The sequence below is a fragment of the Centrocercus urophasianus genome, unplaced genomic scaffold (genome assembly GCF_019232065.1).
Source record: "Centrocercus urophasianus isolate 14NV4802_14NV808 unplaced genomic scaffold, USGS_Curo_1.0 seq_22, whole genome shotgun sequence".
In the NCBI taxonomy this organism is placed as follows: Eukaryota; Metazoa; Chordata; class Aves; order Galliformes; family Phasianidae; genus Centrocercus; species Centrocercus urophasianus.
This window is the reverse complement of record NW_024884778.1, coordinates 17,272,263-17,289,183: the sequence shown is the minus strand read 5'-3', so window position 1 is coordinate 17,289,183 and position 16,921 is coordinate 17,272,263. Positions and strand designations below refer to the sequence as shown.

Here is a 16,921-nt window from a genome sequence, read left to right as displayed (position 1 = left end):
CGGAGGCGGGCGGCTGCCAGCTCCAGGGCCCCGCAGCGCCCCCGGCCCGCACCCCCCGCCGAGGTGAGAGCCGACGCCGCGCCGGGAGCGGGCCGGAAGGCCGCGGGATGGGTGTGGGTGTGCTGTGTGTGTGGGGGGGGGGGGGTCGAACCGGCGGAGAGCCGCCCGCCCCGCCCCGCGGGCCCGGGGGCGGCGGGGAGCGGGGCCGAGGCTGCAGCCCCCGCCCTGGGCCGAGCCGGCGCGGCTCTCCCCTGGCGGCATCCCCGGCGCGCGGCGCCAGTCGGGGCCTAAGAGGGGGTGGGGCCTCGGGGAGCCCCCGGGAGGCCGCGGCCGCCCCCCGTGCCGCGAGCGGGGCCGTGCGCTGCCCGCGGGGCCGTGACCGGGGCGCGGCCGTAACGGTGCTGCCGCGGTAACGGTGCTGCCGCGGAGCGCGCTGGGGAGCTCCGGGGGGAGGGCCCGGCTGGCTCCCTCGTTTCCTCCGTTGATCCGCCTCGGGGTCGCTCCCGCTGCTTGTGGTCTGAGCGCTCCCGGCTGCGGCACCGGACACGTTCCCCCCGATTCCCAGGTCTGCTGCTCCGTCTGTACGAAACGAAGGCTTCCAAAGTTCTCGGCCGGGGCTGTCTGTGTGCAGCTGTGGAATCTTTGTCGCTGAAAAAGTCTTCAAAAGACGGGAGCTCTTTTTATGCTGGCGAGGTGTTAGCGTGCACCTCTGCTCGTCTTTGTAATCTTGCCTTATTGTAGCGGTGGGTGTTCTCAGAGTTACCCAAGTGCTATGTTTGGTGAATACTCGTTCAGCCCATGGGATCCGAGCCGGAGGTTCCGTCCCTCCCCGGCTCCAGGAACGGGCCGTAAAGCCCTCTGTCTGCTTCGATACAAAGTCAATTAGTTCAGAATAAACAGCCTTTGTTTTGGTAGTGCTGCTCTAGGGGCAGTAGCGTCCAGCAGAGGGATGAAAACAAAACAGCCTGCTCTGCCCATGCTGGGCGTCTGAGCGAGCTCCGACATGGCCTGTTTGTTGAGCAAGGGTGCTTTCTTTCCCGGGTAGGAAGGTGTATATCTTAAGTACACAGAGTGAACAGTGCAGCCTTTTATCTCATGGTCCTCTCAGCACCAGCATGAGGGGCTTGTTTGTTAATGGAGGGTGCTGAATGTGAGATTCTTAAGGAAAACACGCTCGCCGTTTTAAGGAAGAGCTGATGTGGATGTAGTGTGCAATCTTTTCTGTCTCCAACCAAATGCCACTTTCTCCACTGATGTCAATTGAGTATTTGGCCCCTGTGTTCCCCTTGTTCTACACCTCAGTTATCGATAACTTCTGCGTCTCATTACATGTCCAAATTCCAGTTTTGGTACTGGAGAGCAGTGCAGCTCCTCAGCTGGAACACGGTGTGCTCTGAGAAGAACCGAACCATGTGCTTTCTGCCTTGGTGAGGATCTGAAAGGTTATAATCCGATCGAGAAATTGTAGTAGGCTGTGATAGCACCCTCTGGAATCCAAGTTGGTGTCATGGTGTTAATCCTGGCCAGGAGGGACTGCACGTGTGCACAGCCCACAGCAGTGGGTTCAGCTTTTCTTTCTTCCCTTGGAGATGAAACCCCCTGAAGACAAAGATTCAGCTCTGTGCCCCTGCCCCAGGCTGTGTTGGACAAGGATCAGCCTTTCCTTGACGTCAGGTCACAACGTCCGCTGCTGCAGTTGGACCACTGCTTTGTGTCCTTCTGCATGCAGTCCCAGCGCTCACACCTCTCCTCCCATAGCAGCACCTCTGACCTGAGTGTATGGAGTGCCCCACTGAACTCTCTGTCTTTGCTGTTGCGGGGCATCAAAGCTGCCTGTGATGTTCCCAACAGAGGTGAAAGGAAGGGATGGCTGCTCACAATGGGGCCGTGCTCCTGCTGATGGAGCCAAGCGTGCTGTTAGCCCACGTCGCTGCCAGGGCGCACTGCTGACTCACGTTCAGCGTGCTGCCCACCATTCGTGCTGCTTTGTGAGCACGTATGGAGGCACGTTGTATGCACATGCACACGGCTATGCAGCTCCAAAGAGAGCCTCAGTCATGCATGCACTTGTGCAGATAAACACGCATGCATCAAACAACATGTTTTGCACCTCTGAACGGCAGCTTGACTGTCCTCCCTGGATTCCAGGTGGTGTTGGTGTGCGGGGGCACAGCAGCAGGTCATCCCTGGCTGGCCATGCCACCAGGACAGCCTGTGCTTTGATTTTCTCAAAATGGCATTGTTTCAAATGCTTCTGTGCCACGTGATCGGGTCAGTGGGACAGGAGGAAGGAGCAGCTGTGTGAGTACCGAGCAGTTTGACCGAGCGCAAAGCCGGAATGGAAGCGCGTTGTGATAGAGAAGGTGTTTTCAAATAATGCTGTCCATGGGTATGAATTAAATGGGATGTATTGCAGCAAGTAGCAGTGCTTCAACCATCCTGCCTTTAAAGCAAGCAGCTGGTGCCTCCTCATTCTGAGTTGTTAGTGCTGACTGATGCTCAGCTGCAGTAACCAGCTAATGCTGGCGGCATGCACCTGCTGGCAGGTTAAGCACATCTGAAGTTGAAATAAGTTCTGGAAAACCAGGAATCATGGAATGGCTTGGGTTGAAAAGGACTATAATGATCATTTAGCTTAAACCCCTCTGCTGTGTGCAGGGTCACCAACCAGCAGCCCAGGCTGCCCAGAGCCACATCCAGCCTGGCCTTGAATGCCTGCAGGGATGGGGCATCCACAGCCTCCTTGGCAACCTGTTCCAGTGCCTCACCGCCCTCTGGGTGAAAAACTTCCTCCTAAAGAAGGTGTGGAAAAACACGTTTTCAGCCATGTGAATCTAAATTGTACCAAATTGTTGATCTGACGAATTCCTCAAAGCATGGAAAATAGGTTTTTAGAGCTCCTTGAAGGTCAGGCACGCTATTGACTCAGTTTTATGTCTGACGTTAAAGAGCAGAATGTCAGCTTAGTCCAGTGAGCGAGACTCATTCAGCGCTATTGTAATCATGGAGCAGCAGTGATAATTTGAATTTTGTTCTTGCTCAGTCAGTGTGACACCTGAGTTGGGGTCAGCCTGACACCTCTGAAAGCCTTGCGGTGATTTGAAGGTAGCCAGAATGGCCTCGAAGGAGGAAAAAATACAAGGTATGGCACCACTTAGATGTGATACCGGCACTTTCAGCGTGCTCACGTTGGCATGCAGGTGGTCAGGGCTGTGTTCCAGAGCTGCCATTCCGGAGGTGTGTCTGTGAACTGGAGTGTGGAAGCAGCAAAAGGATGAATGGATCTACGCTGGTGTAGCTCTGCATACCCACGAGCTTTCTGGTGTCACAGATGCATCCAAGCCTGTGCTGAATTACGAGGGCTGTGATGAAGGCCTAACATGCAAAGCAATGCGCGTTACGTAAGGAGAGACTTCAGAGAGACGCTGAACTTCTGAACACAATTAAAGATGCTTTGTAGTGTTTGGCATGTAATAAGTGGACGGCTTTACTCTGGCATTCTCAGTGGAGAGCTGACTTGATCTAATTAAGAAGGAACTGGAGCTCCACGAGGACAGAGTTGATTAACAGCCACAGCAGAACCTTTCCATTGCTCGGCCAGGTGGGTAACGGAGTGCCCAGTCTGCAGGGCCAGCTGGGGCTGGGAAACCCCAGTCCTGCCTCATACATCCTTTTCTCTAAGCTTTTAGCTTGTGAAGAAAGCTTTTATCTATCTATCTATCTATCTATCTATCTATCTATTTATTTCAGAGTTATTGAATCTGGAATAAGCAGGTTGTAAAAGCATGTTCATTCAATGCAGATTGCTCGAGCTGCGTGGCACCCGAAGGCCAATAGATAAAACAAAAAGCCCCCCATGGTCCTGACAAAGCCAGGAATGGGAACTGGGGATGGAGATGCTCAGGCTGCTGAGTCAGACTAGAAAATGGGTATTACCCAAAAAGGATTTGCTTGAGGGCTGGTGGCAGAATTTGTTCAAAAAGAGCAAATTAAAGGAAAGTGCTCCATGGCTGATGAGTGCCCGTGCTCCAGAAGATCAAAGCATTGTGATTAGAGCTGTTGTATCACATGTGTGTACATGTGGGCTTGGTGTGATGCTTGTATGATGGAGCACCTCTCCTATGAAGAAAGGTTGAGGGAACTGGGCTCGTTTAGCTTGGAAAGGAGAAGGCTGCGGGGAGACCTCATTGTGGCCTTCCAGTACTTGAAGGGAGCGGATAAACAGGAGGGGGAATGGATGTTGGTGGATAGTGATAGGGCAAGGGGAATGGTGTTAAACTGAGACAGGGGAGGTTTAGGTTGGATATGAGGAGGAAGTTTTTCACCCAGAGGGCGGTGAGGCACTGGAACAGGTTGCCAAGGAGGCTGTGGATGCCCCATCCCTGCAGGCATTCAAGGCCAGGCTGGATGTGGCTCTGGGCAGCCTGGGCTGCTGGTTGGTGACCTGCACACAGCAGGGGGTTGAAATGAGGTGATCACTGTGCTCCTTTTCAGCCCAGGCCATTCTGTGATTCCGTGATATCCCATTCCTCCCCTGAGGAGGGGTGTTGCTGCAGCCCAAAGGATAGGGCTGTGTGTGTGATTGGTGCCACACACCTGCCCCACAAGGAGTAGGTGTGCAGGCAGCGTGAATGGAGGGTTGTTGAGGGGTTTCTGTTATGTCTAGTGCTTTGCAGTATTGTCATAAATGATTCAAATGAAGGAAAAAGGCAGAGATTTGAGCAACCATAGAATGGTTTGGGTTGGAAGGGACCTTTAAGGTCATGTAGTTCCAACCCCCTGCTGTAGGCAGGGACACCACCCATGGGACCGGTTGTTCACAGCCCCATCCAGCCTGGTGTTGAGTGCTTCCAGAGAGCGCACAACTTCACTTGGCAACCTTTTCCAGTGTTTCACCACCCTTTAGAATTAGAATTTCTTCCTAATATCTAGTCTAAATCTACCCTCTTCCAGTTTAAAACCATTTTCCCTCATCCGTCTCTACTTGCCCTCATAAAAACTCTTTCCTATGGGCCCCCTTCAGGTCCAGGAAGGCAGCTACAAGGTCTCCTCGGAGCTGAACAGCCCCAGCTCTCTCAGCCTGTCCCCATGGGGGCGGTGCTCCTGTCCTACTGGGAGAAGTCTCCCTCTGAGTGCATTTCCCCAGCAGAAGCTGCTTGCACCCCACTGCTGCTCACACTGTAGTCTTAGAAAGCAGGGAAGTTCTCACATTCTGTTCTTTGCACTCTTAAGCCATACTGGGCAGCAGGGCTTGCAGATAAAGCCCTTCTATTGAGGGAGGCTGTTTAGATGTTAGTCTGAATTTCCTTGCCTTGTGGCAGAAGTCTCTCGCTGCCCGCACAGTCATCTCATCTGAGCCATTTTGCTGACAAAAAGAAGCCTGTAAAGGAGCCAGAAGTTGCTCTAAGTGAACAGCTCCCTTACTTAAAGCCTTACAGTGGGAGAACACAAGGGAAGTTTAAACTCATGGCTTCTTTTTCTCTTCATAACCATTGGGAACAGGAATGGTTCTGAAAAGTGATGAAAGGTTCTGAAAGTAATGGCTCTTGTATTTCTGAGCCTGCTACTCTGCTCCTTCAGTTTTTAAACCATTAAGAGTATAAAATTTGTTAAAATACACTGTCTTGTGCTTTGAGTGGTGCCTGTAGTCTGTCGGGTCTCGCTGCTTTAACTGCAGCTGTTACTGTGGAAGAATGCACCACAAGCACTGCAGGAGAGGAGATGGGAATGAAGAGGCTGGATGAGGCTGTGAGCAACGTGGTCTGGTGGGAGGCGTCCCTGCCTACAGCAAGGGCTTTGGAACGGCATGATTTTAAAGGTCCTTTCCAACCCAAACCTTTCTACAGTTCTATGGTTTAACTAACTTAATAAGAAAAGTCTCAACTTCTCCTTACAGAAAAGGGTCTTTTTGGCGCATGAAGCTGTTGGCTCTTGCCTTTACTTTTGACTGCCTTTAGGTTTCACATTAGCAAGGTTGTGTTCTGTTACTCGCTAGCCAGCAGAAGCCCAAACTCAAGCCCTTTTTAGGCTTTTGGAAGTCTTTCACAGGTTCTGAGTTTTGTTTTCTTTGTGGGTGGCTTTTTAATTTCTGTTTAGTGCTGTAGGAAATCAAAATGCACACGAGAAGAAGATGGAGCAGAGAGGAAACAAAGTGTTTGGCTGTTGCTCTGAATTCCTATCTGTTTCATGCTGCTGCTGCCCAATTCTCCCTCAGCTCCGCCTCTTATTGTTTATGCCAGGGAAGGTTGGGGGAGAGCAGAGTTGATCCTCCAGGGGTCTGGGGGTGGTTTTGGGTTGGGGGAAGGACTGTGGAACTTGGGAGGTAAGGATGCCAGTCTGTATGCTTCATTTTGCTTTGATGTGCATCCTCTCCCAGACTGGTGGCTTTCTCATAGCTGCTGAGGGGACCTCTCCTCTCCTCACCCCCATATCCACTTGTCTGTGCCATTTAGTGTGAGGTTGTAACGTGTGGAAGGAGTCACCTATGGAACTGGACAGCAGGAGTAGTTTTCTTTCAGGTTTCTGGAGCTGTAACCTCACCCCAGCATAAGAAGAGCTGTGCTGCCTGGAGCACTCTGGGGGAAGCTTGGCAGTGGATGAACCAAGCACAGAGTTTGCAGGGAACTTGAATGGAAGGCACTGCATACAGTATGGCCAGAACTCCATGGTGGCCCTTGGTTGTGTAGGATGGATTGGGGGCCCTGCTGTTATAGGTTCTGAAGCAGGGAAAGCATCATGTGCAAAGAGCCCTGGGTTTGAAGCGTGCAATGAGGTGTAGGGTAGATTGAGATCGAAGCAGAAGTTTCTGAACAAGAATGAAATGAGATATTGATACCCCAAGGGAGATCTTGGGAAGACGTTGATGTTCTAGGACAGCCCAGGAGTATCTACTCATCTCAGGTGTAATTATGCAGAACACGAAAACAAAGAAAGGCTGAGAGTTGAAGGGAGTGATTTTCCTTCATTCAGATACTAAAAATTAGCCCCTGGTCTCAGGCTGAGGGCGTGATGGGCAAAGCACAGTCCTCCTTGTGAGGTTGCAGCACTTACCCACTTGTTCTCTGCTGCAGGGATGGTGCAGGCTGCCTCGCTTCCCTTTGTCCCCGTACACAGCTCTGCCTCTCCTAGTCCTACAGCAGTGCCAGGGGAGAGGAGCTGCGCTGCCCTGCAGGCCCTTCTGGGCTGCCTGCAGTCCCTGGCTCACGACAGCTGAGCTGCCTGCTCCCTGGAATAGAGCTTTATCCCTTCTTTGCCCCTTTAATGCTAGTACCCGCATGGAATTGCCCTGACCTGTTGATAGAAGCGATCATTAAATACTATAAATCATTAAGGACTTACGTGAGGAGGTTTGATGGTAGTTTACTTTGTGACTGGGGTGGTTAAGAGTATTTGCTGTGTCTCTAGTTGATGGGGTGAGCATAGGATTTTTGTTGCCATACCATATTATTCCAGCTTATTTATGCTTATTGTTTATTATTTGCATCAGTGGATGTCGAAAGCAAAAGAAACAGCATTTGTGGTGTAACGTAATTGTCCGGAGATTTAGATTACTCTTGCACTGTGAGTGCTTAACACTGCAGTGAGCTGCTTCTCCTTTGCAGGAGCAGTGTGGGAGCTGTGTTCCTTCCTTGGAAGAAGTGCTGGGGTACAGGGAGCCTTGGTGCAGCTCAGTGCAGCTCCTGGGTGTAGGATGAGTGAGAGGTCGGGGGGTTGGCAGGGGCTGTTGGGCTGCAGATTTCTTCCACAAGGCTTGGGATGTTGCCCCAGAGGAGGCTGTATCAGACTTCGTTCCCATCGTTCCTGGGACGTGGTCTTGTTACCTGTGGAGGAGAGCTTTGTGGGCAAGCTGTGTGCTTTGGATGCCCTAATTATGTAATTTTTTTAATTTTGGAAGCTATGAGGCAGCACGCTGGGAGCTTTGCAGTAGGCAGCCTGAAGCCGGGTCTGCTGTGACTGCGCATCCTGTTCTCAAGGAGCATGAGCAGGGAGGCCCTTCCTCTTGTTCTGAGCTTGTTTATGCTCTAAGGACAGTAGTTAACTGCTTGAAAATGAGACCCAGATAATGAGTAAGTGAGTAGAGAACAGTGAGGAAATAGGTGATCTGCTTGATCGTGTGGGCTCTGAATACTTTTTTCTGACTCTCCCTTGAAAAAGAAACAACCCAGTTGTTTAGAGGTGCCTTTTGTTTCCTCCACTACTTGCCACGACGCTCGTGAAAAAGAGCTCGCGCAGAAGAGGAGGTCTTATATTTCAACTAAATCAATGCTTCTGGTCAGCAAAATGCCTCTTTTAACAGGGTGAGGTACAAAGCTGTTATCCCCCACTGTTAGCATGCAACCTCTGTATGCACCCATATGCTGTCATTGCCGTGAGCAGGTGCGGCCTCTTGACAGACTTCAGTTTCTGCCATTTGCCTTTAATAAAGAGGGACTAGGAAAGAAATTCAGTGAGTTTTACAGCATTGCCAGTAAATCTGCTCTGGAAGTGCCCCATCACTTTTGGTTGTACACAAATACCCATCGAGAGGAAAGGGTTACTGCTGAAATGTCAGGGTTCTGCCCAGTGAATGATGACCAACAATTCCTACAATTTGCCAAGTGAGTAGTTTGAGGGAAATGAATTTGCAGCCTTGATTCGGTTACTAATTAATAACTCATTAGTGAGGAAAACTAAAAGCAGGACAAGATATTCTCCTCCCAGTACACTTCACAGGGGTTAGCAGCAGGTGGGCATGAGGGGGTTAGGCTGTGGTGTCCCTCTGCAGCACCACCCAGCGAGCTCCCATGGATGAAGTGAGGGCTTGGGAAGGCCGCTCAGCTGAGACCTGTGCTTCTTGGAAGAAGCAGTGCACTAAAGGTATTTCCTCCCGAGGTCACAGGTGGATGCTGTGCATTTTGGAACAGTGTTTGGGCTGAATTCGGTGTGAATGTCTGTACAGCAGTGTCTGTTCAGCGCCAGCCAGAGCTACAAAAGACATTCCCAGTGTTCATCAGCATTAAGTCATTCTGTGAGCTTGACAGACAGCTGCACTTGTACTCCTTCAGAGCTGTGTCCAGTAGCCAGCAGCTACTTGTGTACCTCGCTGCCGTGGTGCTCGTTTACCAGAGCCCCTTCTCAGTTGAGCCTTCCTGTCATAGCACTGGATATACGTTTATGGGGGTTCATAAGGGTAATTAATGCTTGACATCTTTTTGTTGGGAGTGGGCGCTTGTCGCTGTTACCAGTATGGTGTGGTGACTCCCAGGTCATCTTTGCGTTAGCAGTATTTGTGAGGCTCTTTTGACAAACTTGTTTGGCTTTTAAGGCTCTACTGAAAGGAATTTCAAGTGTCCAGAGTCATATCCTCAAAATTTGGAGGAAAGCAAGTGGCTCGGCTGTGGCTAAAGACAAAAGCATGGAAGGCTCTTTCATCCAGTTGGTTGCAAGCAGGAGGGAAACAGATGCTAGGTTGGGTCTGTGCAGGGTAGGAAGGTACCTGATTTATTTTGATACGTTCAGTGGGAAGGGTGAAGATGAAAGTGTTTGATCTCAGAACCAGCAGAAAAGTGCCCTCTGTGAGTGGCACTGACTGTAAATCCTCCCGGCCCTCTGCCAGCAGGACGTTCTGCTGGAAGGAATGGCTCTGGAAGAAACCCATGCTGCTGACAGTTCTGAATCCTCTAATGGATTTTTAATCTACTGTGGTAGCCAGTAAAAATAAGTTTGCTGTCTGATTGCTTTGCAGACAGGAGCATTTTGGGTCTGCCATATGCTTATTGTCATCTTTATTTCATGAGAGCTCAAAACTGTGTATTTCCATTCCTTCCTGCTTTGGGAGTTTTTCTTTTTTTGCTTGTGTTCAACTTACTTTGGTAAACTGTAGGTGGCATAAGTAATACTTTCTGCTCTGTAGCGTAATGATTGCTGGAGGTGGGGCTGCGAATAAAGAGGGACAAACCTGTTTTGAAGTCTTTTTCTAAAAACTGCTTAAACCAGAAACCTAGTTTTGAGTCCAGTGCTGGAGAGGAAGAAGGACGAGGCACGGGAAACGAGCTCCCAGCCCTCTGCAAGCCTCAGTGGTGAACTGCTGACAGCTGAGCACAGGCAGGGCTGGGTTGTGGTTAGCTCTGCGTAGTGGTGTGCAGTGGGACTGGCATCTGCCTCAGAGGGGCTGCTGGTTGCCCTGGACCACTGGTGATGGGAACACATTTCCTGAGCGGAGACGCAGTCGCAGACAGTGAATCATTCCCCAGTAATGAAGCGTGCTTCTCTGCTGGGCAAAAAAAAGAGTGTGGGTAGGGCGGTGCTGAGAAAGTGGAATAGATCAACTCGGCCCTCAGCATTGAGAAAACACGCAGTTTTCCTCTTTCTGAAGCAAGAAAGTGTTACTTATGAGCTGTGTGAGGCGCTTTCCCTGGGACGCTCTTCAAGTAGGTGAGCCATAATGTTATCATATCACGACATCCAGAGCCATAGATTGACCTTGTAGAGTGGCAGCGACTGAGCTTTCTTTGAGAAGGGGTCAGCTCTTTGCCTTCCCTTCTCTGTTCCACTGCTGTAATTTATTACATAACTTCTTTACCACTTATGTGTAATAAGAGCCTGAAGTCCTAGAGGGATCTTTCTATAGTCTGGACCTTCCTTGCTTGTCAAAATTGGCCAACCTATTGCTACCTTTCTGTGTTCACAGGGACAAGGCTTTGGCATTGCTTTCCCATCAGCTGACTTTTGAAATCTTGTTTCTTGGGATTCCAGACTGGGCGGTCCTTCATGCTGGTTCATCCAGGTTCATCTTTTCTGTGCAATAAGTTTGGAATCTTGGTGTGCCACATCTCTCTGTTGAGTCTTCCCAGTCTTTGCTCAGGATGTTGTTCCTTTCTTCGATGCTGATTGGTTTCTGTAGCTGTAGGTGCTGTGGGCAAAGCATGTGAAATCTGACTTGCAAGTAGCTTTTATGCTGAAATGCTGTTTGCTTTGAAAATAAAACTGTGATCTTTAAACTAAAACAAGGGAGGTTTAGGTTGGATATTAGGAGGAAGTTTTTCCCCAGAGGGTGGTGAGGCCCTGGAACAGGTTGCCCAAGGAGGCTGTGGATGCCCCATCCCTGCAGGCATTCAAGGCCAGGCTGGATGTGGCTCTGGGCAGCCTGGGCTGCTGGTTGGTGACCTGCACACAGCAGGGGGTTGAAATGAGGTGATCATTGTGGTCCTTTTCAACCCAGGCCATTCTGTGATTCTATGATCTGGGGAGGGAGGGATGTTTCCTATTCCTAACCTTTCTTCTAGGAAGGAACACAAACGCCATCTATGCAGACACTGACAGTGCCGAAAATATGACTCTGTGAAATAAGCTTTTTTTACTCAGTTATGACGTTAACACAGAGAAATATCAGTAACTGTTAGGACTGATCACTGCTGCTTACCTCAGATGGTCAGGTTTTGTGGAGTGCAGCACTACGCACTCCCCTCCATAGGGTGGTCAGCTGAGGAGGGCATTTCCCCTCCCCAGGAGTTTTGAAGGAGTTTATTTTTAGGGAGCCAATGTCGACTTCAGAGTAACTAAATAATTTATTTTAATGAAATGCAATCACCCTTTTCGTAGCGAATGGCTATCCATACATGCATATGTACAAATAGAGCTTGTTGCTTCATTCTGCCTTTGTCCAGTGCTCCTTCTGAAGTCCATGTGGAAGTGAGCACTGCCATCTCCTGAAGAATATCCCTTTTACTTCTTCCAGGGCTGCCAGGGGCTGGCCCTGCCGTGTGTCACAGCCCGGAGCAGTGGCTGGCAGGGCCTGTGCCACCAGCCCATGTTGTGTAATGCCAGCGTGTCTCGTTGGGGATGGTGGTGAGAGCAGCCTTATGTAATGCTCATTGTCACATTCCCGTTCCAGCACTGTCGTGTCAGCAGAAGGGAAGGATTAGCTCTCCCTTTTCTTTGTCTCTTCATTTTTTTCCTCGCTTTCTCCCACCCTTTCTCGAGAGAGGCTTTTGTTGTTGGGGAACATGCGGTTTCGTGCTGCGTTCAGCATCGCCGTGCTTTGTAGGAAGGAAAATTTTATCCTAGAGGGCAAGACTTGCAGGTCTCCCGAAACTGATGGATGGGAGAGTTTTCTAAGACACTGTTTCTCTCAGTTTCTGCTTCCCACAAATCACAGTGGGCTCCTAAATGCACGCATCAAATGTGGGTTCAGGCTGGTGTGCCACATGGGTGGGAGAGGAGCACCTGCCATCCCCAGAGGGCTGCTCTGCACCAAGCAGATGCCCTCCCCTTTGTGATTCTGCAGCTCCTTGCCTTTCTTGGCTGTTACTGAGTTCCACTGCGGTTTGAACAAGAGGAAAAGGAGAATTGCTTTCTTCCTTTCCAGCGAGCTGTGTGTGGCCACCAGGCATCTGTGAGTCACAGGTGAGAACTCAATCGCTGCAAAGGGGGAAGGGGCTATAATCAAAGTAATCATCTGAGGATGGCTTTACATCCAGTTTGGTTCAAAAGTAAGTGAAAGAATAAGAAAATGGATCTGCTAGGCTAGTATTGGCCAGTAATACTGCTGGCTCAGGTTTATTTCCTGCTAGGTTGAGGTGTTACTTGCAAACTGTTAAAAGGTTTTAAATCTTATACAATATGTTAACATCAAGCTGTTAGAAATCCACATCTGGGTGCTTTATCTTTGGCTGAGGGCTGCCTAGGAAGTACCCAAACTTTTCACCCAGAGGTGGTGAGGCACTGGAACAGGTTGCCAAGGAGGCTGTGGATGCCCCATCCCTGCAGGCATTCAGGGCCAGGCTGGATGTGGCTCTGGGCAGCCTGGGCTGCTGGTTGGTGACCTGCACACAGCAGGGGGTTGGGACTGGATGAGCACTGTGCTCCTTTGCAACCCAGGCCATTCTGTGATTCAAACTTTGCTAGCACGGGACCCAGCAGAAAGATGATTCCCCACCCCAAAGAGCCTAGGGCTGCTCCCAGTTTGAAGTGCTAATGTGCTCTGCGTGCGTAAGAGGAATCTTATGGCCACAAACAATAAAAGAAAAACAAAAACAAAAAAGGAGGGAGGGGAGGGGAAATGGTTAATACCATGAAATCTGTGGTGCAGCGGAAGGCAGAGGGCTTTATGCAATGCTGACGTTGAAATACCTGTTTTTATTAAACTGCCCGTGCAGATCCCTCTGTGATCTGCTGCTGTGCTCCGTTCTGTGGCCAGTCACTGCGGTGCCCACTGATGTCTTGGTTGCAAAACAGGCTTTGAGGGACAAATCTTGATGAGTCCCAGATACTGGACGTGGCTGGAGGTTGGGGAGGTGATGGAATCCTCTTTACTCCTCAGCACCGCAGCGGTATTAGCGTTAAACCTTCCTCTCAACTTCAGACAGAAGAAATGGTGCTGCTATTGCTGTGTAGAGAGGGAGAAACACCGAGAGGACAGGAGTGTGTCTGAACTCGTCAGCCTGTGAAGCTTCCTAGGCTGTAGCCAGGCCTCGCTCACTGTCACCACATGGCACTCACCACCCAAAGTGTTCTACCTTCAAAAGCAAAGCCCAAAAGCTGCTACACTCTGCCGAGAGATGGGATATGGTGGATGAGAGAGGCTGTCTGAATCCTAATTTGATGTTCAGCTGATCGGACGCCTTGGCTTCCTGGAGGGGGATAGACACCACAGATCTTTTCTCCTCCCTGGAGAAGGCAGAGGATGTGTTCACACGTGATATGCTGTGGGCGTCGTGGCAATGGGTAATTCCCTTGAAATCCCAGGTAGCAGCAAGGCACCAGTACAGCTCATCTCCTGAATGGCACAGGAATGCATGCAGCCTTGTAATGGCAGGTTTGAGTACAACCCGGCTGTTTCTAAGGGCAAAATGCTTGTTTTCCTCAGGGCTCTGTATCAGCTGCGAGGAGACACCAAAGCTTTTGAAAAGCAAAGCTCAGCTACTGTTTTGAAATGTGCATCAAATTTAGGAAACTTCTAATTGCTTCATGTCTGCAGTGCTTGTTTTGTACCACGTGTGTAAGAGTGAGGACTTCAGCTGTCTGCCTGGTGGTGGAGTGCTACCAGGACCTCGTAGTGAAACACTTCCTATTTCAGTGTGAATTCCCCCAAAGCCTGCTCTTCCCTTGTGTTTGTTTTCTTCTTTCTCACCCATGCTTTCAGCATTATTGAGAAGCCTAAGAGAGGCAAAGCAGAAACTGATGACTTCAGCTGGAATAATTCAGCATACGTGTCAAATTTGCAGCCTTGCTTCGGGAGCCTTGAGTTGTCTTTAACCTTCAGACTTCCAGCATCCTTTGCTTTACATTCCTTGTGATGCTTTCTTTATTTTCCTTTAAAGAGTGTATTTCTTCTCATTCATCCATGGTAATTCTTTGTGCATGGAGGAGCACCCAGATAGGCATCACTGTCCAGAAGCAGCGGTGTGTGATCTGGATAAACTTGTGAATCTGCAATTCCCACTAATCCATCCCTCCTTTATGATTGCTTTTCTTCTTGCCCCCCTTTACAGAGGAGCACGCAGCCTTTACAAATGGGGATCCTGGTTGTTTTCTGCCTGTGCTGTCATTAAGGTAATGCTATCCCTGCTCCGGGGGCTGAGAGGCAGCTGCAGGCTGTGGGGAGCAGTGGGTATGGCTGGGACACGAGGTGGTTGCCACCTGCATCCTGCAGTGATGCTTGCAATGGTTGGGGATCAACGTAGCACAGCAGTGGGGAATTCTGAGTCCAGTCCTTTTTTTCTTGTGCTTGTCTGTCTCTTGTCTGGACTGCAGCATTCTGAAATTGTTCACATAACGTATTTATTTTTGCATCTTTGTATAATCAGACATAAATACCAGAACCCTCCTGCTGTGCACATGTCAAAGATACCAAGAAAGAGATGCTTTCTGAATGATTAGTCGGTATTGATTCTAGAAGGCTGGGCCTGCACCGTGGTACATTGCCTGTGGCATCTGCCTTCCATGCAGGTTTTTGTGCAGTCTGATGTAATTATCTAAAAGATTACTAGGACATCCAGGCTTTTCCATTGGTAGCAGTGCTAACGTTTGGAGCTGTGGTGCTCATAGGTTGGGTTTTTTGGGGCTCCTAACGTACCCCTTTGTTTCCTGTTGTCACAGGGCTGCCTCACGGTGGAACATGAGCAGGTAATGCACAAGGAGCACCGCTGGGAGTCATGTCAGACGAGTCAATCTCAGGGAGTGATCCGGACCTGGACCCGGACTTGGAGCAGGAGGATATGGAAGAGGAGGAGGAGGAAGATGAGGAGGCGATGGAGGAGGACAATGATGGGGATGATGAGGAGGACCTACTTGATGAGAGTGGTAAGTGGATGGGGCAGTGAATCTGTGCATACTTCTGTTACACAAAGCTGGTGTTGCTAAGTTTGGTGAGCGACGTCTTGGTAGGTAGTGCGAGGGATAGACTATGGATAGATAGTCTGGGGACTGGTAGGGGGACCTGCATATCTGGGTGGTTAGTTTAAATGGGATTTGATGCAGGTAAAAGTTGGTCTTCTGGCCCACAGAATCTCCTTATGAACTACAAGCATAGCCTGTAAGGAGGTTGGAATTTTTTAAATGGCTGTGTGTTCTAGGAAAGCAATTATCTAAAGATATGGATACATCCGTTTACAATTCCATGTGTTATTAAAAGGATCTAGAAGAATTAAATATATTTACATCACTGCTTTTTGCCCACAAGTAAACAGTTGAATGAATGTTGTTGGCAGTTATCCCATCTTCATCAACAGGGAACCATTCTTTTCTGACAGCTGCAGCGTTTCTTCACTACATGAAGAATGGCACCGCTGACAAAGTCGTCACCTTCTGTGCTCACGTAGTTGTAGTGGCCCCAGTCTCATCTTCAGTTAGGACCTGCATAGCTGTTTGTGGACCTCTGCTCTGGAAAGTACCTTTTAAGCAAGGTTTTGGTTCATGACCCGATCTCAGCAGCGTTTGGTGGCAGGGCATGGAGCAGTGCGTGGCAGGTGGGAATTCCATGTGCTGTCTTTGCCACCGACTCCTTGTCATTAAACCATGTCCCAGCCCTGTTGGCATGCCATTATACACTCGATGATCAATCTTCAGTTATTTCAGTTGTGATTTAAATTCAGAGTGTACAGGTTTTTAAATGTACTACTGAGCATAGGCCTCTTTTTCTTAGCATAGAATATGTTAAATACAGGCACTACTGTCTTGTCCCAGTTCCAAAAATATTACTGGTTTTTAAGTACTTTGTCCTTGAGTCCTTTTATTCCTTCTTGGCACTTGAAGATGCTCTTGTGATTTAAAATGTTGAGATAAGGTTCATACGAATGAGTTTTATTCCTGTTTTTTGTCGCATGGTGCCTTTCTCATGAGAAATCAGCAGTGGAAGTGTTAACTGTGGTGAGAAGCGAGGTGATTGCAGGGCTGCAGATGGCTCAGAGGCTGGCAGTGACCTTGTCACTTCATTCACAGGAGCATGCACCCAGCAGAGCCTGAGGAGCTGTGACATTTTAGGAAAACTTCTACTAGCAGAGGAGTGGCTCTGTTCAGTGTCCACCAGAACACTGTACACCATGCTTGTATTTTATATTCCTTCAGCGACTGACAGAACAATGGAAGTAATGAGGAGTAAGAGGAGCTTGCATGCTGATAATGCAGAGTGGTGTTGTATTTATTTATTAGGCAAAGGAGAAAACTACCGAACGCAGTCTGAGCGAAGCTAGATTGCCTCTGAGATTTTGGATTTTTTCGGCTTTAATTTTGCCTGACAGAATGTTAGAGTGCTGTTATCTGGACTGTGAAGTATAGCTAACTTCAAATTCAAGAGGATCGCTTTGTGGATGTGGTACTAAGGAGCGTGGTTTAGGGATGGGCCTTGGTAGGTTGGGTTGGTGGTTGGACTTGGTGATCTCGAAGGTCTTTCACAGCCTAAGTGATTCTGTGACTGTTTCATTTTTATCTGTCTGTAGTCCTC

At 49.4% G+C, this 16,921-nt stretch overlaps 1 protein-coding gene across 4 annotated transcripts in view; it reads left to right on the top strand.

Annotated features, from left to right (window-relative positions):
- RAD54L2 (RAD54 like 2) overlaps positions 1-16,921 on the top strand; it is a 53,423-nt gene continuing 36,502 nt past the window's right edge. For 3 of the 4 annotated variants that reach the window (XM_042823534.1, XM_042823532.1, XM_042823530.1), the window contains exons 1-2: positions 1-63; positions 15,079-15,282. In XM_042823534.1, the coding sequence (XP_042679468.1) occupies positions 15,135-15,282 (148 nt within the window). In that variant the 5' untranslated portion in view covers positions 1-63; positions 15,079-15,134. Of the gene's footprint in view, positions 64-14,482; positions 14,533-15,078; positions 15,283-16,921 lie in introns of those variants that run through there. The other variant, XM_042823531.1, reaches the window with a different exon arrangement.